At 38.6% G+C, this 26,649-nt stretch overlaps 1 protein-coding gene across 1 annotated transcript; it reads left to right on the top strand.

Moving 5' to 3' along the window:
- Positions 1-211: 211 nt before the first annotated feature.
- On the top strand, positions 212-25,953 carry tulp4b (TUB like protein 4b). The gene is made up of 15 exons (XM_058057409.2): positions 212-790; positions 3,962-4,240; positions 4,302-4,430; positions 6,820-6,981; positions 7,077-7,257; positions 7,320-7,427; positions 7,496-7,647; positions 14,613-14,837; positions 14,908-15,142; positions 17,058-17,181; positions 17,275-17,419; positions 19,150-19,243; positions 19,307-19,450; positions 19,513-22,724; positions 25,280-25,953. The coding sequence occupies exons 1-15, from the start codon at positions 773-775 to the stop codon at positions 25,394-25,396; spliced, it is 5,325 nt and encodes a 1,774-aa protein (XP_057913392.2). The 5' UTR covers positions 212-772; the 3' UTR covers positions 25,397-25,953.
- Positions 25,954-26,649: the final 696 nt, after the last annotated feature.

The following is a 26,649-nucleotide window of genomic DNA, read 5'->3' on the forward strand; positions in this document are numbered from 1 at the left end:
AGCTGCGTCAGGTACCGCGCGGCTATTTTGGCGGCAGTGGGCGTTCCCCCGGAGCGCGAGTTCCCATTCGGCGCGCATGTGTGGCGCGAAACTGCCTGCTGGCAAGCCGCCGCCTGTGATCGAAGCCGCTGCCCACGGAGTTGCGCAAACGAGGGGAGGCGCCTGGCAACACGCCGCTGCAGCGCCCAGCGCCGCCTGCATCTGCGCCAAACGCGTCGCCTGGACCGGGTAGGTGCTGCGGTTGTCATTTTGATACCCCTTTTAGACGGGAAACGTTGCGATTGGAGCTGTTTTTGGCGTGGGCTGCATGCGAAAATGCCCCGTGTTTGATGTCATGCGACGCGCAGACCGTCACGTGTCACGTTCGTGCACGAGGAACGGGGACGTTTCCCCGATGATGATGATGATGATGATGATGATGATGATGCCGCACATATCTACTGTATCTATGCTGCATGCTTATTCCTGATTCGATATGCAGTGGGCGTGTTCGAGCGCCGCTGTTGCATGCAGATGCAGCCATGCATGCATGCATCTCAAGGTGGATGCTAACTACTCCCATGTCCACGCAAACAGGGACAGACGGGCATCATGGGATGCGGCACGGCAGGACACTCCTCCGAGTATAGTTTATGATCTGGATTATTATTATTATTATTAGTCATATTATTATTATTATTATTCTAAGTGCAAGTGGAGCTGCTGCATGACCTCCAAGGACATCATCTGAATGGAAACATGGACACCTTCAACGGAGGGACTTTGACTCATCATGTCCAGGAACTATGAGGTACGGGCCTTGCGACACTACTTTGAAAAATACTACATCCAGTATGCAGTGTACTTTACCTGAAAATTAAATTGAATTAATTCACTAAAATGTCCAATAAAACAAATAAAGTAAATGTCTTACATGAAAATAAAAAAAGATTAGCTACACTAAATGTACATTATTTTTAATACAATTAATTATTTAATGTAAAAATATTATTTTGTTAAAATTACACAAAAATTAATTTACCTGAAAATGTTAAAATTAATTCATTAAAATGTCCAATAAATTTTTTTTTACAGCAACGTACATATAAATACTCCCAAATCATAACAGAAGTCTAGATGCCACTAGTCAAAGATCCTCTATATGACAGGAGTGCTCTGTAGTTTATTAGTGTAAATAATGCTTGCCAAAGATCCTTTTTATGACAGGAATGCTCTGCAAGTACAATACTACTTTGAAAAATACTACTACAAAAAAAATTGCTACACTAAATGTACATTATTTTAATACAATTAATTATTTAATGTAATTTTTTTTAATGCAACTAAAATTAATTACCTGAAAATGTTAAAATTAATTCACTAAAATGTCCAATAAACAAATGAAGTAAATGTCTTACATGAAAATAAAAAAAGAGATTATCCACACTAAATGTACATTATTTTTAATACAATTAATTATTTAATGTAAAAATATAATTTTATTAAAATTAAACAAAAAATAATTATCTGAAAATGTTAATTAATTCACTAAAATGTCCAATAAACAAATAAAGTAAATGTCTGACATGAAAATAAAAAAGATTAGCTACACTAAATGTACATTATTTTTAATACAATTAATTATTTAATGTAAAAATATTATTTTGTTAAAATTACACAAAAATTAATTACCTGAAAATGTTAAAATTAATTCACTAAAATGTCCAATAAACAAATAAAGTAAATGTCTTACATGAAAATAAAAAAGATTAGCTACACTAAATGTACATTATTTTTAATACAATTAATTATTTAATGTAAAAATATTATTTTGTTAAAATTACACAAAAATTAATTACCTGAAAATGTTAAAATTAATTCACTAAAATGTCCAATAAACAAATAAAGTAAATGTCTTACATGAAAATAAAAAAGATTAGCTACACTAAATGTACATTATTTTTAATACAATTAATTATTTAATGTAAAAATATTATTTTTTAAAAATTACGCAAAAATTAAATTACCTGAAAATGTTAAAATTAATTCACTAAAATGTCCAATAAAAAAATAAAGTAAATGTCTTACATGAAAATAAAAAAGATTAGCTACACTAAATGTACATTATTTTTAATACAATTAATTATTTAATGTAAAAATATAATTTGTTAAAATTAAACAAAAATTAAATTACCTGAAAATGTTAAAATTAATTCACTAAAATGTCCAATAAAATTTTTTTTACAGCAACATAGATATAAATACTCCCAAATCACAACAGAAGCCTAGATGCCACTAGTCAAAGATCCTCTATATAACAGACAAGCCATGTTTGCAACGAGAATGAATGCTTGTCAAAGATCTTCTATACGACAGGAGCACTGTGTTGTGCACAAGTGTAAAAGCATCTTGCAGTGCCTTGTTAGCACACAGACGCAGACGCGTGCTCGATGCCGACAACCAGCACAAAGATGAGAAGATGTTTTTTTTTTCCCAGAGAGAACATTTGCTGTATGACTTCATCAGCGTCGCCACGGCAACCGCTGATGCTGTGACGGCACATTGACTGCAGTCATGATTCCCACGCAGCCTCACACAAACATCCTCACTTTGGACAGCAGACGTCCTCATAGTGGATTATATATGAATATATCATATATGAATATAATACATATATATATATATATATATATATATATATATATATATATATATATATATATAGATATATATATATATAGATATAGATATGTTCAAGAAAACAAATACCAAAATTATTTGTTAGTGTGGGGAAATATTTCTCATTCATGGATATGGGAGACCATGGGAGACCATGGGAGACCATGGGAGACCATGGGAGACCATGGGAGACCATGGGAGACCATGGGAGACCATGGGAGACCATGGGAGACCATGGGAGACCATGGTGGGAGGCTATGGGAGACCATGGTGGGAGACCATGGTGGGAGGCTATGGGAGACCATGGTGGGAGACCATGGTGGGAGACCATGGGAGACCATGGGAGACCATGGGAGACCATGGTGGGAGACCATGGTGGGAGACCATGGTGGGAGACCATGGTGGGAGACCATGGTGGGAGACCATGGTGGGAGACCATGGTGGGAGACCATGGTGGGAGACCATGGGAGACTATGGGAGACTATGGGAGACCATGGGAGACCATGGTGGGAGACCATGGGAGACTATGGGAGACCATGGGAGACCATGGTGGGAGACCATGGGAGGCTATGGGAGACCATGGGAGATCATGGTAGGCCATGGGAGGCTATGGGAGACTATGGAAGACTATGGGAGACCATGGTCTCCCATGGCCTACCATGGGAGACCATGGTAGGCCATGGGAGGATATGGGAGACCATGGTAGGCCATGGGAGGATATGGTAGGCTATGGTAGGCTATGGGAGGCCATGGGAGACCATGGTAGGATATGGGAGACCATGGGAGGCTATGGGAGGCTATGGGAGGCTATGAGAGACCATGGGAGGCCATGGGAGGCCATGAGAGACCATGGGAGGCCATGGGAGACCATGGGAGACCATGGGAGGCCATGGGAGACCATGGGAGACCATGGGAGACCATGGGAGACCATGGGAGACCATGGGAGACCATGGGAGACCATGGGAGACCATGGGAGACCATGGGAGACCATGGGAGACCATGGGAGACCATGGGAGACCATGGGAGACCATGGGAGACCATGGGAGACCATGGGAGACCATGGGAGACTATGGGAGACCATGGGAGGCCATGGGAGACCATGGGAGACCATGGGAGACCATGGGAGGCCATTTAGGGTAATCACACAAGTACACACACTGATAACGGGTACACACACACTACCAACAAAGGCCAAGCACGTAAAAGAGCTGTGCAACACACACACCAACAACAGATCAGGAAGACCCGGGTTTGATTCCGTGAATGTGCAATGTGAAGGAACTGGCCTTTCTGTGTGGTCCAGCAGCAGCATCCTGGTCACTCAGTAGGGATGTTGGCCGCCGTGGAACATGGTCCCATCCTGTGCAGCGACTCCAACATCCTGTGCCTGTCGTGGAAGGGCCGCGTGCCCAAGAGCGAGAAGGACAAGCCGGTGTGTCGCCGCCGCTACTACGAGGAGGGCTGGCTGGCCACGGGCAACGGGAGGGGCGTGGTGGGCGTGACCTTCACGTCCAGCCACTGCAGGAGGGACAGGAGCACGCCGCAGAGGATCAACTTTAACCTGCGAGGGCACAACAGCGAGGTGGGACGCCGGCGTGGCGGACACAAGAAGGTTCCTCTTGAACGGTGATGCTTCCTTTCAGGTGGTGTTGGTCCGCTGGAACGAACCCTTCCAGAAACTGGCCACGTGCGACATGGAAGGAGGAATCTTCGTGTGGATCCAGTACGAAGGAAGGTGGTCCGTGGAGTTGGTCAACGACAGAGGAGCTCAAGTAACGTTTCCAAACATCCCCCCCCCCGTCTGTGAAATATGCAAATGACGTCCAGATTTGACAGAATCATTTGCATATTAATTTGGTACGGCGAGCACCACGTTTTTTTTTAAATGATCGGGTATCGGTTGTCACAATGCGGCATATCGGCACCCCGCTAATTATCATGCAATAGTATGATAATTATCATCATTATACTTTATTATTACATTATGGAATAAAAATAGATATTTGGTGATATTTAGATATAAGTGTTTTTTTTACTTTTACTTTTATATTTTCATTATATTACTATTATTTAACATAGAAATAATTAATTTTAAATATATTTAAAATATTGTATATCACATTTATAACATTTAATATATAATATTTTAATATTTTCAATAAAATATTTAGTTTCAAATACTAAAATATTATATATAATATTCAAAATATGTAATATTTATTTTAATATTTATTAACATGTTATATATAATATTTATATTTAATATATAATATTTCAATATTGTATATCATATTTACAATATTTAATATGTAATATCTTAATATCTTCAATATTATATAATATTTAAATATTATAATATTTAAAGTACTATATATGAAAATATTAAAATATTATGTATATTTATAATTTTTATATATATTTTAATATTTTCAATAAAATATTTTGTTTCAAATACTAAAATATTATATATAATATTTGAAATATGTAATATTTATTTTAATATTTATATTTAACATATTATATATAATATAATATTTTAATATTTTCAATGTTATATAATATTTAAAGTCTTATATATAAATATATTAAAATATTATTACTAGCTAGCTTATTGTTTAACATAAATAATTTATTTTTAAATTATATATGTAAAATATTGTATATCATATTTACAATATTTAATATATAATATCTTAATATCTTCAATATTACATAATATTTAAATATTATAATATTTAAAGTACTATATATAAAAATATTAAAATATTATGTATATTTATAATTTTTTATATATATTTTAATATTTTCAATAAAATATTGTTTCAAATACTGAAATATTATATATAATATTTGAAATATGTAATATTTATTTTAATATTTATATTTAACATATTATATATAATATTTATAATATTTAATATATAATATTTTAATATTTTTAATATTATATAATATTTAAAGTATTATATATAAATATATTAAAATATTACTAGCAAGCTTATTGTTTAACATAAATAATTTATTTTTAAATTATATATTTAAAATATTGTATATCATATTTACAATATTTAATATATAATATCTTAATATCTTCAATATTACATAATATTTAAATATTATAATATTTAAAGTACTATATATAAAAATATTAAAATATTATGTATATTTATAATTTTTTATATATATTTTAATATTTTCAATAAAATATTGTTTCAAATACTGAAATATTATATATAATATTTGAAATATGTAATATTTATTTTAATATTTATATTTAACATATTATATATAATATTTATAATATTTAATATATAATATTTTAATATTTTCAATATTATATAATATTTAAAGTATTATATATAAATATATTAAAATATTATTACTAGCTAGCTTATTGTTTAACAGAAATAATTTACTTTTAAATTATATATTTAAGATATTGTATATCATATTTACAATATTTAATACATAATATCTTAATATCTTCAATATTATATAATATTTAAATATTATAATATTTAAAGTACTGTATATAAAAATATTATGTATATTTATAATTGTTTATATATATTTTAATATTTTCAATAAAATATTTTGTTTCAAATACAAAAATAGTATATATATTTAAAATATTTAATAATATTTATTTCAACATTTATTAAAATATTATATATAATATGTATAATATTTAATATATAGTATTTTAATATTTTAAATATTATATAATGTTTAAAGTATTATATATAATTAAAATATATATATTTAGAATATATATTTTAAATATGATATAATATATATGTATATTATTATAAATATTCATTAATTAATATTTTATTTTACATCTAATTTTACATATACTATAATTTGATATACTACTTCATTTGATATTGATTTCATTGTATTATTATTAAAGCTGTTAATTGATTAAAATATGTGATTGCGATTAATCACAGTTTGTCCATAGTTGCCTAAGAATTAATCACATTTAATCACAGATAGTAATACGTTTTCATCGATAATAAGTAGGGGAAATCTCTTCCGTGTGCAACTACAAAAATAATAATAATGTTGTTGATGGTGTATGGTGTATACAGTATATGTACAGTATGTACTGTATATAGTATATGTACTGTATGATGATCATGGCGGCACCTACCGCAGGTGAGCGACTTCACGTGGTCCCACGACGGCACTCAGGCGCTCATCGCCTACAGGGACGGCTTCGTGCTGGTGGGCTCGGTCAGCGGTCAGCGCCACTGGTCCTCCGAGATCAACCTGGAGAGTCAGATCACCTGCGGCATCTGGACGCCTGACGACCAGCAGGTGCTCGCTTGCTTCGGGCTGGGGCGACTCGCTGGGGCGACTCGCTGGGGCGACTCGCTGGGGCGACTCTGGCTCACGCTGGCCTACGCCCGCAGGTGCTGTTCGGGACCGCAGACGGTCAGGTGATCGTGATGGACTGTCACGGACGCATGCTGGCACACGTGCTGCTGCACGAGTCGGACGGCATCGTGGGGATGTCGTGGAACTGCCCCGATTTCCTCGTGGAGGACAGCACGGAGAGCGACACCGACTCCGACGACAACTTCCTGCCTTTAGGTACCAACTTCCGTCGTCACGTGGACATCGGAACATCGAAATAATCAATGAATAAATGACAGTGCGGCGAGTTAAACCGTTGCTGACGGTCACCTTCATATCGGGAGAAATCAGCCTCATGAGCAACTACGACGACCTGTCTCCGGCCGTCATTCGCTCAGGGTTGAAAGGTACGTAAAAAAAAACGAGGTGCTACGCAATCTCAAAGGACGTCAATCAACCGTGTTCTTCTACGCAGACGTGGAGGCCCAGTGGTGCTCCCAGGGCGACCTCTTGGCCGTGGCCGGCATGGAGAGACACATTCTGGCCTCCGACTCGGCCAGGAACGCCCTGGTTAAGTTCTACAACGTCCAAGGAGAACATATCTACACTTTGGAGACACCAGCGCAGGTACCCACATGTGCTCCACATACTCCAGATACTAATTACCTGAAGCAGCAGCACCCTCTGCTGGCTCATGATTAGTAGTGCGCGTTACTTTCCAAGGCTAGGTCCACAATCAATGCTTAACTATTGGTATTAGTTACTTTGTTCATCATCGCCCCCTACAGGACGATGTTATATCTGCACATTTATGGTCAGTTTTGTGACTCGTTGATGCTGATTCGTTAGCTAACATTAGCATTTATAAGTGTGTTTGTTGGTGAATTGATTGATTGAAGGATATTGTGTTGTTGTCATACTGTTAGCTAGCTAGCTTGTTGTTAAGTCCGACTGTATCGCCCGGAAGGCTAGTTATTGTAGTTCGGATTTTTTAGTTTGTGTGTCGGATCGTTGATTTTGTAAGTCGTTCGTTCATTGATTACGTGTATTATATTCATTACGCAAAACTGGATTAGAATAATATAACTTAGAAGGTTAGCTAGTCACCGTGTTGTCGTTGTTAGCATGTTTATTTGTGGACTGTTTTAGTGTTTTTGTGTTATTGTTAGCTAGTTTGTTCCTTTATTGATTCTTACGTAGGATTGGATCGGAACTGCGTCGCCCGGAACGTACGTTTTCAGTTTTTTGGTTCATTCATTGATTTGTATTATTTATTCATCGCTGTTAGCTAGTTTGTTCGCTTATGCATTAGCTCACTCATTTTTATTCAGTTTGTTAGTTAATTGATTTTTTAGTTAATATTTGTTCGTTAGTTTGTTAGCAAATTTGTGGATTTGTTATGCAGGACTGTTTTTAGCGTTATTTAGTGTTAGCTAGTTTGTTCGCTTATGCATTAGCTCACTCATTTTCATTCAGTTTGTTAGTTAATATTTGTTCGTTAATTTGTTAGCAAATTTGTGGATTTGTTATGCAGGACTGTTTTTAGCGTTTTTTAATGTTAGCTAGTTTGTTCGCTTCTGCATTAGCTCGCTCATTTTCATTCAGTTTGTTAGTTTATTGATTTTTTAGTTAATATTTGTTCGTTAGTTTGTTAGCAAATTTGTGGATTTGTTATGCAGGACTGTTTTTAGCGTTTTTTAGTGTTAGCTAGTTTGTTCGCTTATGCATTAATTCACTCATTTTCATTCCGTTTGTTAGTTTATTGATTTGTTAGTTAATATTTGTTAGTTAGTTTGTTAGCAAATTTGTGGATTTGTTATGCGGGACTGTTTTTAGCGTTTTTTAGTGTTAGCTAGTTTGTTTGCTTATGCATTAGCTCACTCATTTTCATTCCGTTTGTTAGTTAATTGATTTGTTAGTTAATATTTGTTCGTTAATTTGTTAGCAAATTTGTGGATTTGTTATGCGGGACTGTTTTTAGCGTTTTTTAGTGTTAGCTAGTTTGTTCGCTTATGCATTAGCTCACTCATTTTCATTCCGTTTTTTTTAGTTCATTGATTTGTTAGTTAATATTTGTTAGTTCATTTGTTAGCAAATTTGTGGATTTGTTATGCAGGATAGTTTTTAGCGTTATTTAGTGTTAGCTAGTTTGTTCGCTTATGCATTAGCTCACTCATTTTCATTCAGTTTGTTAGTTTATTGATTTTTTAGTTAATATTTGTTAGTTAATTTGTTAGCAAATTTGTGGATTTGTTATGCAGGACTGTTTTTAGCGTTTTTTAGTGTTAGCTAGTTTGTTCGCTTATGCATTAGCTCACTCATTTTCATTCCGTTTTTTTTAGTTCATTGATTTGTTAGTTAATATTTGTTAGTAAATTTGTGGATTTGTTATGCAGGACTGTTTTTAGCGTTTTTTAGTGTTAGCTAGTTTGTTCGCTTATGCATTAATTCACTCATTTTCATTCCGTTTGTTAGTTTATTGATTTGTTAGTTAATATTTGTTAGTTAGTTTGTTAGCAAATTTGTGGATTTGTTACGCAGGACTGTTTTTAGCGTTTTTTAGTGTTAGCTAGTTTGTTCGCTTATGCATTAGCTCACTCATTTTCATTCCGTTTGTTAGTTTATTGATTTGTTAGTTAATATTTGTTAGTTAGTTTGTTAGCAAATTTGCGGATTTGTTATGCAGGACTGTTTTTAGCGTTTTTTAGTGTTAGCTAGTTTGTTCGCTTATGCATCAGCTCACTCATTTTCATTCAGTTTGTTAGTTCCTTGATTTGTTAGTTAATATTCGTTCGTTAGTTTGTTAGCAAATTTGTGGATTTGTTATGCAGGACTGTTTTTAGCGTTTTTTAGTGTTAGCTAGTTTGTTCGCTTATGCATTAGCTCACTCATTTTCATTCAGTTTGTTAGTTAATATTTGTTCGTTAATTTGTTAGCAAATTTGTGGATTTGTTATGCGGGACTGTTTTTAGCGTTATTTAGTGTTAGCTAGTTTGTTCGCTTATGCATTAGCTCACTAATTTTTATTCAGTTTGTTAGTTAATTGATTTTTTAGTTAATATTTGTTAGTTAGTTTGTTAGCAAATTTGTGGATTTGTTATGCGGGACTGTTTTTAGCGTTTTTTAGTGTTAGCTAGTTTGTTCGCTTATGCATTAGCTCACTCATTTTCATTCCGTTTGTTAGTTTATTGATTTTTTAGTTAATATTTGTTAGTTAGTTTGTTAGCAAATTTGTGGATTTGTTATGCAGGACTGTTTTTAGCGTTTTTTAGTGTTAGCTAGTTTGTTCGCTTATGCATTAGCTCACTCATTTTCATTCCGTTTGTTAGTTTATTGATTTGTTAGTTAATATTTGTTAGTTAGTTTGTTAGCAAATTTGTGGATTTGTTACGCAGGACTGTTTTTAGCGTTTTTTAGTGTTAGCTAGTTTATTCGCTTATGCATTAGCTCACTCTTTTTCATTCCGTTTGTTAGTTTATTGATTTGTTAGTTAATATTTGTTCGTTAATTTGTTAGCAAATTTGTGGATTTGTTATGCAGGACTGTTTTTAGCCTTATTTAGTATTAGCTAGTTTGTTCGCTTATGCATTAGCTCACTCTTTTTCATTCCGTTTGTTAGTTCATTGATTTGTTAGTTAATATTCGTTCGTTAGTTTGTTAGCAAATTTGCGGATTTGTTATGCGGGACTGTTTTTAGCGTTTTTTAGTGTTAGCTAGTTTGTTCGCTTATGCATTAGCTCACTAATTTTTATTCAGTTTGTTAGTTAATTGATTTTTTAGTTAATATTTGTTAGTTAGTTTGTTAGCAAATTTGTGGATTTGTTATGCGGGACTGTTTTTAGCGTTTTTTAGTGTTAGCTAGTTTGTTCGCTTATGCATTAGCTCACTCATTTTCATTCCGTTTGTTAGTTTATTGATTTGTTAGTTAATATTCGTTCGTTAGTTTGTTAGCAAATTTGTGGATTTGTTATGCGGGACTGTTTTTAGCGTTTTTTAGTGTTAGCTAGTTTGTTCGCTTATGCATTAGCTCACTCATTTTCATTCCGTTTGTTAGTTTATTGATTTGTTAGTTAATATTCGTTCGTTAGTTTGTTAGCAAATTTGTGGATTTGTTATGCAGGACTGTTTTTAGCGTTATTTAATGTTAGCTAGTTTGTTCGCTTATGCATTAGCTCACTCATTTTCATTCCGTTTGTTAGTTTATTGATTTTTTAGTTAATATTTGTTAGTTAGTTTGTTAGCAAATTTGTGGATTTGTTATGCAGGACTGTTTTTAGCGTTTATTAGTGTTAGCTAGTTTGTTCGCTTATGCATTAGCTCACTCATTTTCATTCCGTTTGTTAGTTTATTGATTTGTTAGTTAATATTTGTTCGTTAGTTTGTTAGCAAATTTGTGGATTTGTTATGCAGGACTGTTTTTAGCGTTATTTAGTGTTAGCTAGTTTGTTCGCTTATGCATTAGCTCACTCATTTTCATTCCGTTTGTTAGTTTATTGATTTGTTAGTTAATATTTGTTCGTTAGTTTGTTAGCAAATTTGTGGATTTGTTATGCAGGACTGTTTTTAGCGTTTTTTAGTGTTAGCTAGTTTGTTCGCTTATGCATTAGCTCACTCTTTTTCATTCCGTTTGTTAGTTTATTGATTTGTTAGTTAATATTTGTTCGTTAATTTGTTAGCAAATTTGTGGATTTGTTATGCAGGACTGTTTTTAGCGTTTTTTAGTGTTAGCTAGTTTGTTCGCTTATGCATTAGCTCACTAATTTTTATTCAGTTTGTTAGTTAATTGATTTTTTAGTTAATATTTGTTAGTTAGTTTGTTAGCAAATTTGTGGATTTGTTATGCGGGACTGTTTTTAGCGTTTTTTAGTGTTAGCTAGTTTGTTCGCTTATGCATTAGCTCACTCATTTTCATTCCGTTTGTTAGTTTATTGATTTGTTAGTTAATATTTGTTCGTTAGTTTGTTAGCAAATTTGTGGATTTGTTATGCAGGACTGTTTTTAGCGTTTTTTAGTGTTAGCTAGTTTGTTTGCTTATGCATTAGCTCACTCATTTTCATTCCGTTTTTTTTAGTTCATTGATTTGTTAGTTAATATTTGTTAGTAAATTTGTGGATTTGTTATGCAGGACTGTTTTTAGCGTTTTTTAGTGTTAGCTAGTTTGTTCGCTTATGCATTAATTCACTCATTTTCATTCCGTTTGTTAGTTTATTGATTTGTTAGTTAATATTTGTTAGTTAGTTTGTTAGCAAATTTGTGGATTTGTTACGCAGGACTGTTTTTAGCGTTTTTTAGTGTTAGCTAGTTTGTTCGATTATGCATTAGCTCACTCATTTTCATTCCGTTTGTTAGTTTATTGATTTGTTAGTTAATATTTGCTAGTTAGTTTGTTAGCAAATTTGCGGATTTGTTATGCAGGACTGTTTTTAGCGTTTTTTAGTGTTAGCTAGTTTGTTCGCTTATGCATTAGCTCACTCATTTTCATTCCGTTTGTTAGTTTATTGATTTGTTAGTTAATATTTGTTCGTTAATTTGTTAGCAAATTTGTGGATTTGTTATGCAGGACTGTTTTTAGCGTTTTTTAGTGTTAGCTAGTTTGTTCGCTTATGCATTAGCTCACTCATTTTCATTCAGTTTGTTAGTTTATTGATTTGTTAGTTAATATTTGTTCGTTAATTTGTTAGCAAATTTGTGGATTTGTTATGCAGGACTGTTTTTAGCGTTTTTTAGTGTTAGCTAGTTTGTTCGCTTATGCATTAGCTCACTCATTTTCATTCCGTTTTTTTTAGTTCATTGATTTGTTAGTTAATATTTGTTAGTAAATTTGTGGATTTGTTATGCGGGACTGTTTTTAGCGTTATTTAGTGTTAGCTAGTTTGTTCGCTTATGCATTAGCTCACTCATTTTCATTCCGTTTGTTAGTTTATTGATTTGTTAGTTAATATTTGTTCGTTAGTTTGTTAGCAAATTTGTGGATTTGTTATGCAGGACTGTTTTTAGCGTTATTTAGTGTTAGCTAGTTTGTTCGCTTATGCATTAGCTCACTCATTTTCATTCCGTTTGTTAGTTCATTGATTTTTTTAGTTAATATTTGTTAGTTAGTTTGTTAGCAAATTTATGGATTTGTTATGCGGGACTGTTTTTAGCGTTTTTTAGTGTTAGCTAGTTTGTTCGCTTATGCATTAGCTCACTCATTTTCATTCCGTTTGTTAGTTTATTGATTTTTTAGTTAATATTTGTTAGTTAGTTTGTTAGCAAATTTGTGGATTTGTTATGCAGGACTGTTTTTAGCGTTTATTAGTGTTAGCTAGTTTGTTCGCTTATGCATTAGCTCACTCATTTTCATTCCGTTTGTTAGTTTATTGATTTGTTAGTTAATATTTGTTCGTTAGTTTGTTAGCAAATTTGTGGATTTGTTATGCAGGACTGTTTTTAGCGTTTTTTAGTGTTAGCTAGTTTGTTCGCTTATGCATTAGCTCACTCTTTTTCATTCCGTTTGTTAGTTTATTGATTTGTTAGTTAATATTTGTTAGTTAATTTGTTAGCAAATTTGTGGATTTGTTATGCAGGACTGTTTTTAGCGTTTTTTAGTGTTAGCTAGTTTGTTCGCTTATGCATTAATTCACTCATTTTCATTCCGTTTGTTAGTTTATTGATTTGTTAGTTAATATTTGTTAGTTAGTTTGTTAGCAAATTTGTGGATTTGTTATGCAGGACTGTTTTTAGCATTTTTTAGTGTTAGCTAGTTTGTTCGCTTATGCATTAGCTCACTAATTTTTATTCAGTTTGTTAGTTTATTGATTTGTTAGTTAATATTTGTTCGTTAGTTTGTTAGCAAATTTGTGGATTTGTTATGCGGGACTGTTTTTAGCGTTTTTTAGTGTTAGCTAGTTTGTTCGCTTATGCATTAGCTCGCTCATTTTCATTCAGTTTGTTAGTTTATTGATTTTTTAGTTAATATTTGTTCGTTAGTTTGTTAGCAAATTTGTGGATTTGTTATGCAGGACTGTTTTTAGCGTTTTTTAGTGTTAGCTAGTTTGTTCGCTTATGCATTAGCTCACTCATTTTCATTCAGTTTGTTAGTTCATTGATTTGTTTGTTAATATTTGTTCGTTAATTTGTTAGCAAATTTGTGGATTTGTTATGCGGGACTGTTTTTAGCGTTTTTTAGTGTTAGCTAGTTTGTTCGCTTATGCATTAGCTCGCTCATTTTCATTCAGTTTGTTAGTTTATTGATTTTTTAGTTAATATTTGTTCGTTAGTTTGTTAGCAAATTTGTGGATTTGTTATGCAGGACTGTTTTTAGCGTTTTTTAGTGTTAGCTAGTTTGTTCGCTTATGCATTAGCTGACTCATTTTCATTCCGTTTGTTAGTTTATTGATTTGTTAGTTAATATTTGTTCGTTAGTTTGTTAGCAAATTTGTGGATTTGTTATGCAGGACTGTTTTTAGCGTTTTTTAGTGTTAGCTAGTTTGTTCGCTTATGCATTAGCTCACTCATTTTCATTCAGTATATTAGTTCATTGATTTGTTAGTGACTGACCTATCGGCATCCATGATTAGAACGTTGCTACGAAATGTTGTGCTTATGTTCAGAGGCCCATCACGACGATCTGCTGGGGCCACCGCGACTCGCGGCTGTTCCTGGCGTGCGGGCCGGCGCTGTACGTGGTGCGCGTGGAGCACCGCGTGGCCAGCCTGCAGCTGCTATGCCAGCAGGGCATCGCCAGCGCCCTGAGAGAGGAGAAGGACGTGGGCAAGCTGAACATGCCGTCGCTGCTGTGCTCTTACGTCACCAGCGCGTTCATCCCCACCATCAAGGTTAGCGACCGTCCACCTCCAATCAAGAAGCAACGTACGGAAAGGAAGACGCTTTCTATTCGTGTCCTAGCCTCCGATTCCGGACATCAACAACATCCGTGACTTTGTCAGTTATCCAACTACCGGTAACGAGCGTCTCCACTGCACCATGAAGCGAGCGGAAGACAGCCCTGAGGCGGGGGGGCCCTGCTACACCCTCTACTTGGAGTACTTGGGAGGACTGGTGCCCATCCTTAAAGGGAGGCGCATCAGTAAATTACGACCCGAGTTTGTCATCATGGACCCGAAAACTGACAGCAAAGCAGGCGAGTGAACGCCTCATTTTCACGACTTTTCTTTTAAATTTTAAATTTCAAATTTAAATGCAAATCATTTCTTTACTTTTATTTAAAAAAAAAAAAATTGGTTGTATTTAATTAAATTATTTTTTTTTTAAATAATCATCGCAAAAAGAAAGTTATACCTACTTTTTACAGTAATTATGTATAATATTTTTCAAAATGTACATTTTATTATTACATGAATTTAATTACTTGGAAAATAATAATTTGAACTGAGTTTTTTATGATTTAAATTAATAATTTTAATCATAATTAATTTAATAATAATTTAAACAGCACGGCGGTCTAGTGGTTAGCGCGCAGACCTCACAGCTAGGAGACCCGGGTTAAATTCCACCCTCAGGATTGGATTAGATTAAATTAAATTAAATTAAACGGCAGATTAAATTAAATTAAATTAAATTAAATTAAATTAAATTAAATTAAATTAAATTAAATTAAATTAAATTAAATTAAATTAAATTAAATTAAATTAAATTAAATCAGCACGGCGGTCTAGTGGTTAGCGCACAGACCTCACAGCTAGGAGACCCGGGTTCAATTCCACCCTCAGGATTGGATTAAATTAAATTAAATTAAATTAAATTAAATTAAATTAAATTAAATTAAATTAAATTAAATTAAATTAAATTAAATTAAATTAAATTAAATTAAATTAAATTAAATTAAATTAAATTAAATTAAATTAAAACAGCACGGCGGTCTAGTGGTTAGCGTGCAGACCTTACAGCTAGGAGACCCGGGTTCAATTCCACCCTCAGGATTGGATAAAATAAAATAAAATAAAATAAAATGCAGGAAGTGAACAAATGTAACAGTTACAAAAATAAAATAAAATTTAAAAAAAAATTTAAACTTAAAAAAAAAATTAAACTATATTAGGAAAGCAGGAAGTGAACAAATGTAACAGTTACTGATTGTAAAAGTACCAGATGGAGGGGTAGGATTTAATAAGCTTTGCTTCTTCCTACTCCTTTTGGACATGTGGAACTGGGAACTGATTATGGGATGCACTCAATTGTAATCTGATGCATGTTCAAATGAAGACCTCACATCTAGGAGACCAGGGTTCAATTCCACCCTCGGGCATCTCTGTGTGGAGTTTGCATGTTCTCCCCGTGCATGCGTGGGTTTTCTCCGGGTACTCCGGTTTCCTCCCACATTCCAAAAACATGCTAGGTTAATTAGCGACTCCAAATTGTCCATAGGTATGAATGTGAGTGTGAATGGTTGTTTGCCCATATGTGCCCTGTGATTGGCTGATTGGCGACCAGTTCAGGGTGGACTCCGCCTCTCATCCGAAGACAGCTGGGATAGGCTCCAGCACCCCCCCGCGACCCTCGTGAGGAAAAGCGGTAGAAAATGAATGAATTAATGAATGTATATTTTATTATTACATGAATTTAATTACTTTGAAAATAATTTTTAGTTTTTTATTATTTAAATTAATAATTGTAATAATAATTAATTTAATAATAATTTATTTATTTATTTTTTAATTTAATTATTTTTTTTATTTAATAATAATTTAAACACATTATTTTAATTATTATATAAACTTTTTCATTCATTCATTCATTCATTTTCTACCGCTTATCCTCACAAGGCTCACAGGGGTGCTGGAGCCTATCCCAGCTGTCTTGGGGCGAGAGGCGGGGTCCACCCTGGACTGGTGGCCAGCCAATCACAGGGCACATAAAGACAAACAACCATTCACACTCACATTCATACCTATGGATAATTTGGCGTCGCTAATTTTTATCCTAGCATGTTTTTGGAATGGGGGACGGAAGCCGGAGTCCCCGGTGGGTCGGCTGTCCTCAAACTCACCACACCCTGCTCACCCGTGTTGTCGCGTGTGTTTTCTTCCCCCGCACAGAGGAGGTGTGCGTGAACCCGATGATCTCGTACGCCGACAGCTGCAACTGCTCCGACTCCAGCGACATCGAGCTGAGCGACGAATGGGTTGGAAAAAAGTCGCCGAAGTTCTCCCGAGGAAACAGGTTGGCCTTTAAACAAAAAAACAAAAAAAACAAAACATGCATGACAACATTGCAAGCGTTCATTGAGTGAATGTCAAATTATTTGCTCCAAAGAATGAACTTGGACTCGAGAAAATCTCCGAAACTTTCACGCGCTACCCAGGAGGGCCAAAGGTCACCACGCCTACCGACAAAGAAGCCTCCAGTTCGTTCCCCGAGCCTGACTCGTCGAGAATTTTCCATGGATGGACTCACCGAGGTGGGTCTTGCACTTCGCCAGGGGATTAGGGGCTAGCATGCTAAATATTAGCATGTTAGCATTTCAATACTAATTTTACTCATGTCTCAATGTAAATATTACATGTCATGACGTAGGGACACTGTAAAACTACCATGGCACTTCAGGGGATTAGGGGCTAGCATGCTAAATATTAGCATGTTAACATTTCAATACTAATTTTACTCATGTCTCAATGTAAATATTACATGTCATGACGTAGGGACACTGTAAAACTACCATGGCACTTCAGGGGATTAGGGGCTAGCATGCTAAATATTAGCATGTTAACATTTCAATACTAATTTTACTCATGTCTCAATGTAAATATTACATGTCATGACGTAGGGACACTGTAAAACTACCATGGCACTTCAGGGAATTAGGGGCTAGCATGCTAAATATTAGCATGTTAACATTTCAATACTAATTTTACTCATGTCTCAATGTAAATATTACATGTCATGACGTAGGGACACTGTAAAACTACCATGGCACTTCAGGGGATTAGGGGCTAGCATGCTAAATATTAGCATGTTAACATTTCAATACTAATTTTACTCATGTCTCAATGTAAATATTACATGTCATGACGTAGGGACACTGTAAAACTACCATGGCACTTCATGGGATTAGGAGCTAGCATGCTAAATATTAGCATGTTAACATTTCAATACTAATTTTACTCATGTCTCAATGTAAATATTACATGTCATGACGTAGGGACACTGTAAAACTACCATGGCACTTCAGGGGATTAGGGGCTAGCATGCTAAATATTAGCATGTTAACATTTCAATACTAATTTTACTCATGTCTCAATGTAAATATTACATGTCATGACGTAGGGACACTGTAAAACTACCATGGCACTTCATGGGATTAGGAGCTAGCATGCTAAATATTAGCATGTTAACATTTCAATAATGATTTTACTCATGTCTCAATGTAAATATTACATGTCATGACGTAGGGACACTGTAAAACTACCATGGCACTTCAGGGGATTAGGGGCTAGCATGCTAAATATTAGCATGTTAACATTTCAATAATGATTTTACTCATGTCTCAATGTAAATATTACATGTCATGACATAGGGACACTGTAAAACTACCATGGCACCTCAAAGGATTAGGGGCTAGCATGCTAAATATTAGCATGTTAACATTTCAATACTAATTTTACTCATGTCTCAATGTAAATATTACATGTCATGACGTAGGGACACTGTAAAACTACCATGGCACTTCTGGGGATTAGGGGCTAGCATGCTAAATATTAGCATGTTAACATTTCAATAATGATTTTACTCATGTCTCAATGTAAATATTACATGTCATGACGTAGGGACACTGTAAAACTACCATGGCACTTCAGGGGATTGGGGGCTAGCATGCTAAATATTAGCATGTTAACATTTCAATAATGATTTTACTCATGTCTCAATGTAAATATTACATGTCATGACGTAGGGACACTGTAAAACTACCATGGCACTTCAGGGGATTGGTGCTAGCATGCTAAATATTAGCATGTTAACATTTCAATACTGATTTTACTCATGTCTCAATGTAAATATTACATGTCATGACGTAGGGACACTGTAAAACTACCATGGCACTTCAGGGGATTAGGGGCTAGCATGCTAAATAAGGAGTTAGAAATAAGGAGTTAGTATGTTCTATTTTAAGTCATGTGTTGTGTTTCGCAGCACAACTACCTCGCACAGGTCACATCCAACATCTGGGGGACAAAGTTCAAAATTGTCGGACTTGCCTCGTTCCTTCCCGCCAATCTGGGTGCAGGTAGGTAACCGTGTCATACAGCAAGTCAGCATCCTAAGGTTGACCCTTGTTCTTGTGTTGCAGTCATCTACAAGACGAGTTTGCTTCATTTGCAACCGAGGCAGATGACGATTTACCTCCCTGAGGTCCGCAAGATATCACATGACTTCATGAGCCTGCCCGTCTTCAACCCCAACGTGTTCAGCGAGGACGAGGATGACTTACCAGGTACAAAACCAGTACACACGAGTTTCAGCACAGGCGCTAACAAAACTTGTCCTGTCCTGAAGTGATGGGCTCTTCCGGAGTGTCAGGAGACAATCCGCCGTGCACGGTCAACATTCCCATCGCGCCCATCCACAGCCCGGCTCAGGCTATATCGCCCACTCAGAGCATCGGGCTGGTTCAGTCTCTTCTGGCCAATCAGAACATCCAGCTCGATGTCCTCACCAACCCGACGGCCAATGCGGCAGCAGCGGCGGCTGCGGCAGCCGCGGCCCCCGTTTCCGACCACAGCCAGGATCCGGTTCCCGCACCATACCCGGTTCCAGCCAGATACACAAACCCAGGGCAGGTGATCTTCAACGGGCTGGACATGGGTCCGCTTCTTCCTGGTACGCTGCCCCCGCCGCCTCCACCTCACCATCTCCCACCGCAGCCCCGGTCTCAGCCGCCTCGGCAGCCGCCGTCCAAGCAGTCGCAACCGTTGCAAGTCCAGCATCAGCCGCAGAAAATGCACCACCACCACACGCAGCTTCAGCAGCTGCACCACCAGCAGCCTCCGCATCAGCAGCAGCACCAAGTCCAGCAGCACCAACAAATACAGGACAATCCACCGCAGGCGGCGGGCCACCAGCTCCAGCAGCAGCAGCAAATCCAGCAGCAGCAGCAGCAGATGCAGCTGCAGCACGAGCAGATGCAGCAGCAGCAGCAGCAGATGCAGCAGCAGCAGCAGCAGATCCGCCAGCAGATCCAGGAGATGAGGCAGCAGCAGCAGCAGCTTCAGCAGCAGCACCAGCAGATCCAGCAGCAACACCAGCAGATGCAGAGGCAGCACCAGCAGATGCAGCAGCAGCTGAAGATGCAGATGACGCTGCCGCCGCCCCCGTCTGGCTACCCGACTATTTCCCTGCAGCAGATCCACCTCCTCCCGCCGATTCCTCCTCCTCCCACCGCAGATCCAGGATTGGATCGGGAACATGGGCACATGCTGAAGCCAAGCCTGCCCCGGACATTACCGCCCTCCTTCAGTACCAGAGATGGCTCTGTGGAGATCCAAGTGAGGAAGGTGAACCCACCTCCTCCGTACCCGGGAACCGTGGCGTCTGCTGCCGTGGCGGCGGCTGCGGCGGCGGCTGCGGCGGCTGCAGCCACAGCAGAGTCGACTCCTCCAACGCTCGTCACAAACTGCGACAGTCCGAGTATTTTGGCGCCCGAGTCCTGTCTGAAGAAAGACGACTTTCTGCTTCAGCCTGTGACCCTACAGTACCCGACACCGCTGGGCTATGAAAGGATCACCACCTTTGACAGCAGCGGCAACGTGGAGGAGGTCTGCCGCCCTCGAAGGCGCCTCATGCGGAACCAAAACGCCTACGCCGCTCATGGCTCCGCCACTTTAAAGGTCACCTCTTCTGAGAGTAAAAAGATTCACCTTCCTTACAGCTCGGCGACACTGAGCCGCCTTTCAGTCCCTCGGTACTCAATACCAAGCGGAGACCCGCCTCCTTATCCGGAGCCGGCCAATCAGGTCGCCGCCACGCTGTCTCCTCCACAGAGAATGGAAAGCAGCCTAATCCACGCCACTCTTCGCCGCGACCGTCGGGACGTGACGCTGAAAGTTCCCCCGATGATGGACAGCTCACGGACCCTTCCCACCAAAGCCAAGATGAACGGTGCGTTGGGCGTAACGTACCAGCAGAGGGCGCCCACGGCGCTGTACACGTGCACGCAGTGTAGCAGCAACAGCAGCAGCACCAGCGTCAGCGTGAGTGGCGGAGGGACGTCCAGTAGCGGCATCGCGGGCGGAACAGTGGTGAGGCAGGACTTCCCGCCCGGTAAAGGATCACATCACAGTACCATCATCGTGCACGCCAAAAGTGCCTCGCAGTCGTCCTACAGTCTGCTAGGTTCTGTTGATAGCAGCAGGGATCGAACGGTGTACGTTAACTCCGCCTTCACCGAGGACGAGACTTTAAGTCAGCACTGTCACATCGACAAATCGGTCCGGCAGATGACGCTCGCTGATTTGACGGCTAAGCGTCCCCCGCCTTACCAGTGGGACACCACGGCTACAGATGAGTTCTGGCTATCTCCAGAACAAACCATGTTGACCCCCCCGCCGGGACCTCATAAACCGCCCTCTCTCATCATTGGCCAAGCGCAGCACTTGGACGTGAGTCGACTTCCTTTCGTACTCACGACCAAACCTCCGTCCAGTCCCAGCACGAGTACGCTAACATTCCCATCAGGGTACCAGATATCGCTCTCTCCCTTTCCCCCAGGTGTGGGCCACAGCAGACCCCCGCTCCAGACCTTACAAAGCCCCCCGAGTGAAGTGGTTCTCCCCGTCCCGTTCGCTCAGCCGGACTCCAATTTGGTTTTGTCAACAGGCTACTCTGCAAGTTTGGCTAACTTGGCGTGCTGTACCCTCCCCCCCATGTACCCAGGAGCCAGCTCCTGTGCTGGACTCCAGCTGCACCCGGTCAACCTGCACCCTTGGAACCCGTACCCATGCCCGCCCCCCATGCAAGACCCACCCGCACCTCCTCTCCCAACCAAAACTCATCAGGTGCTAGAGAAGCCGATTCTCTCGCCGCCACCTCCGACCGCACCACCTCCTCCGCCCCCTTTGCCACCCCCGCCGCCCCCCACGGAGCTACCCCCCTCTAAATGTGCCACAGAAGATCTAGCGGAGTCGGCCAACAGCTTTCCAGAGCCATCGTCCTTACATGAAAGCCCGCAGGAGTCGGACCGCTTCAACAAAAAGAGCCGTAAAAGACTCGACAGTCGAGCCGAGGAGGCCAACATGTCCTCGGTTTCTGAGGGAAGGTCCAGAAAGGAAGGTCGTACCCTTTCAGATTTTAACTCTCTGATCGCCAGCCCACGGCTGGGCAGCCGAGAGAAGAAGAAGCCAAAGGGTCCCAGGGAGCAGCTCAACAGAACGAAGAAGATGAGCCGGGCGGCCAACGAGTTCCAGGACAGCTCGGAGAGCGAGCCGGAGCTCTTCATCAGCGGCGACGAGCTCATGAACCAGAACCAAAGCAGCAAGAAGAGCTGGAAGAACAAGCGGAGCCTGCGGCTGGCCAGCGAGCTGGAGGAGATCAAGTGCCGTAAGGCCAATGAGCGCGAGGACCGCAGTTTGGGCAGCCAGGGTTTCGTCTATGTCATGGCCAACAAGCAGCCGCTGTGGAATGAGGCCACCCAGGTCTACCAGCTGGACTTTGGAGGACGCGTCACGCAGGAGTCTGCAAAGAATTTCCAGATAGAGTTGGATGGTCGACAGGTAATTTGATTGTGACCTGGTATCCGTTTATGCTAATTATAGCAGGGGTCTTTATTTACTAATAGGGTGGGCCATTAATTGGACGTTGGCAATAATTGGTGAGAAGCTGCTGAAAAATCCATCTTCCGCTTATCTGAGGTTGGGTCTCGGGGGCAGCATCCGATGATTCCTTTCTAATGTGTCCTGGGTCTTCCCCAAGGCCTTGGTTGGATGTGCCCTGAATGCCCCCTCCGGGAGGCGTCCTGAGAAGATGCCTAATCATCTGGTCATCTGGCTCCTCTCAATGCGGAGGAACAGCAGCTGTACTCCAAGTTTCTCCCGGATCGGCAGTGCTTCTCACCTTATCCCTCAGGGAGAGCCCAGCTCATTTAGGCCGCTGGTACCTTGTCCGTTCAGTCACGACCCAAATCACATGACCAAAGGTCCCAAATCTCTAGACCAAAGGTCACTGCCCAAATCTCATGACCAAAGGTCCCAAATCTTTAGACCAAAGGTCACTACCCAAATCTCATGACCAAAGGTCACAACCCAAATCTCATGACCAAAGGTCCCAAATCTCATAACCAAAGGTCCCAAATCTCTAGACCAAAGGTCACTACCGAAATCATATGACCAAAGGTCACTACCGAAATCATATGACCAAAGGTCACTACCCAAATCTCGTGACCAAAGGTCACTACCCATGTCTCGTGACCAAAGGTCCCAAATCTCATGACCAAAGGTCACTACCCAAATCTCATGACCAAAGGTCACTACCCAAATCTCATGACCAAAGGTCACTACCCAAATGTCTAGACCAAAGGTCACTACCGAAATCTCATGACCAAAGGTCACTACCCAAATCTCATGACCAAAGGTCACTGCCCAAATCTCTAGACCAAAGGTCCCAAATCTCTAGACCAAAGGTCACTACCCAAATCTCTAGACCAAAGGTCACTACCCAAATCTCATGACCAAAGGTCACGACCCAAATCTCATGACCAAAGGTCACGACCCAAATCTCATGACCAAAGGTCACGACCCAAATCTCATGACCAAAGGTCACGACCCAAATCTCTTGACCAAAGGTCCCAAATCTCTAGACCAAAGGTCACTACCCAAATCTCATGACCAAAGGTCACGACCCAAATCTCATGACCAAAGGTCACGACCCAAATCTCATGACCAAAGGTCACGACCCAAATCTCATGACCAAAGGTCACGACCCAAATCTCATGACCAAAGGTCACGACCCAAATCTCATGACCAAAGGTCACGACCCAAATCTCATGACCAAAGGTCACGACCCAAATCTCATGACCAAAGGTCACGACCCAAATCTCATGACCAAAGGTCACTACCCAAATCTCATGACCAAAGGTCACTACCCAAATCTCATGACCAAAGGTCACTACCCAAATCTCATGACCAAAGGTCACAACCCAAATCTCATGACCAAAGGTCACTACCAAAATCTCATGACCAAAGGTCACTACCAAAATCTCATGACCAAAGGTCACTACCAAAATCTCATGACCAAAGGTCACTACCCAAATCTCATGACCAAAGGTCACGACCCAAATCTCATGACCAAAGGTCACGACCCAAATCTCATGACCAAAGGTCACTACCCAAATCTCATGACCAAAGGTCACGACCCAAATCTCATGACCAAAGGTCACGACCCAAATCTCATGACCAAAGGTCACGACCCAAATCTCATGACCAAAGATCACGACCCAAATCTCATGACCAAAGGTCACGACCCAAATCTCATGACCAAAGATCACGACCCAAATCTCATGACCAAAGGTCACGACCCAAATCTCATGACCAAAGGTCACTACCCAAATCTCATGACCAAAGGTCACGACCCAAATCTCATGACCAAAGGTCACGACCCAAATCTCATGACCAAAGGTCACGACCCAAATCTCATGACCAAAGGTCACGACCCAAATCTCTAGACCAAAGGTCACTACCCAAATCTCATGACCAAAGGTCACGATCCAAATCTCATGACCAAAGGTCACTACCCAAATCTCATGACCAAAGGTCACTACCCAAATCTCATGACCAAAGGTCACGACCCAAATCTCATGACCAAAGGTCACTACCCAAATCTCATGACCAAAGGTCACGACCCAAATCTCATGACCAAAGGTCACTACCCAAATCTCATGACCAAAGGTCACTACCCAAATCTCATGACCAATGAATCATGCTAGCGCTGATGAGTTGATTGTAAACAACATGCGATATAACATGACTTTCACACCAGTACCAGAGTAGCAACATTTAATAGCGCACGCAGAGCTAGATAAAGCTGCTAATAGTAGCTATTATAGTCGCGAATAGATAAGCTAAGGATGTTGACTACTGCTACTTTAAATGCGGCAATCTCGTTATATAAAAGTTATTTCATGAATGTGCATTATAAGCTCGAGTAATGGACATAGTTTGCCACAGGGTGGTGCTATTGAGTCTTATTTGGAATAACACAATGCTGCCAATTGTAGGAATATATATTTTGCTCAATTGTTGTTGCTTTTTTTTTTTTTTTTTTTTTTTTCTAGGTCATGCAATTCGGACGCATCGACGGCAACGCTTACATCCTGGATTTCCAGTATCCGTTCTCGGCGGTGCAGGCGTTTGCTGTCGCTTTGGCTAACGTGACTCAGCGGCTGAAGTGAAAGCGTGTCATTTTTTTACCGTCAACGCGACGATAAATATGCGTGTAATATCATATTAAGGAGTTTTATTTGAATATATACTATTTATAGTATATTTGCACATTGCATCACAGGCATTGTGACACTTTTGTGTTGACTCCATGTTGGCAAGTAAAAACTTGATGTTGAAGGTGAAGGTGAAGGTCAAGTCAAGTCAGTGTTTCTATATATAGAAAGCTGTTGTGTACTACCTAACTGATGTTGTGTGTGCCTGCAAATGAAAAAGACTAGGCTGCTGCTTGTGCAAAATGTGTGTGTTTTTAATGGGTACTTCACTTGCGCATCGAAACGGCATACGCAGATTTATCAAGGGCAACACAGTAACTGTTAGATCTGGTGCTAATGTACAGCTAAGAAACACTTTGTTATTTTTGAGGACCAGATTTCCTAAGTCAGTGTCAGCTTTTACGGAGTTCAGTGACTTGCGTGTGTGAGTAATAAGCAATAGCGTTCTTTTTCTCCTATTTTTGTCAAAAGCAACAAAATATGAGCCGGACCGGCTGTATAGGTCGGCCAAAATGGAATAAAAATTAGTTTAAAACTTCCTTCTCTGGCGTCTTTCCTACTTATTTTTTATGAAAAGAATATGTAAAATTCATTCATTTTCTACCGCTTATACTCACGAGGGTTGTACCTACTTTTTACAGTAATTATATATTTTTCAATTTTTTAATTTTATTATTACATGAATTGAATTACTTTGAAAATAATAATTTGAACTACTAGAGTTTTTATTATTATTTAAACTAATAATTTGAATAATAATTCATTCATTCATTTTCTACCGCTTATACTCATGAGGGTTATACCTACTTTTTACAGTAATTATATATAATATTTTTCAAAATTTAAATTTCATTATTACATGAATTTAATTACTTTGAAAATAATAATTTCAACTACTATAGTTTTTTTATTATTTAAACTAATAATTTGAATAATAATGCATTCATTCATTCATTTACTACCGCTTATACCTACTTTGTACAGTAATTATAATATTTTTCATTTTTTTAATGTTATTATTACATGAATTTAATGACTGAAAATAATTTGAACTACTATTTTTTTATTATTTAAACTAATAATTTAATAATAATTCATTCATTCAGTTTCTACCGCTTATACTCACGAGGGTTATACCTACTTTTTACAGTAATTATATATAATATTTTTCAAATTTTTAATTTCATTATTACATGAATTTAATTACT

Source organism: Doryrhamphus excisus, linkage group LG19 (genome assembly GCF_037039965.1).
Source record: "Doryrhamphus excisus strain RoL-2023G ecotype Guam linkage group LG19, RoL_Dexc_Guam_v1.1, whole genome shotgun sequence".
Taxonomy (NCBI): Eukaryota; Metazoa; Chordata; class Actinopteri; order Syngnathiformes; family Syngnathidae; genus Doryrhamphus; species Doryrhamphus excisus.

Coding starts and splice junctions, on each gene's coding strand:
- tulp4b (XM_058057409.2), top strand. Junction 6,982..7,076: donor GGACGCCTGACGACCAGCAG/GTGCTCGCTTGC, acceptor CTACGCCCGCAG/GTGCTGTTCGGGACCGCAGA. Junction 19,244..19,306: donor TCCCGCCAATCTGGGTGCAG/GTAGGTAACCGT, acceptor CTTGTGTTGCAG/TCATCTACAAGACGAGTTTG.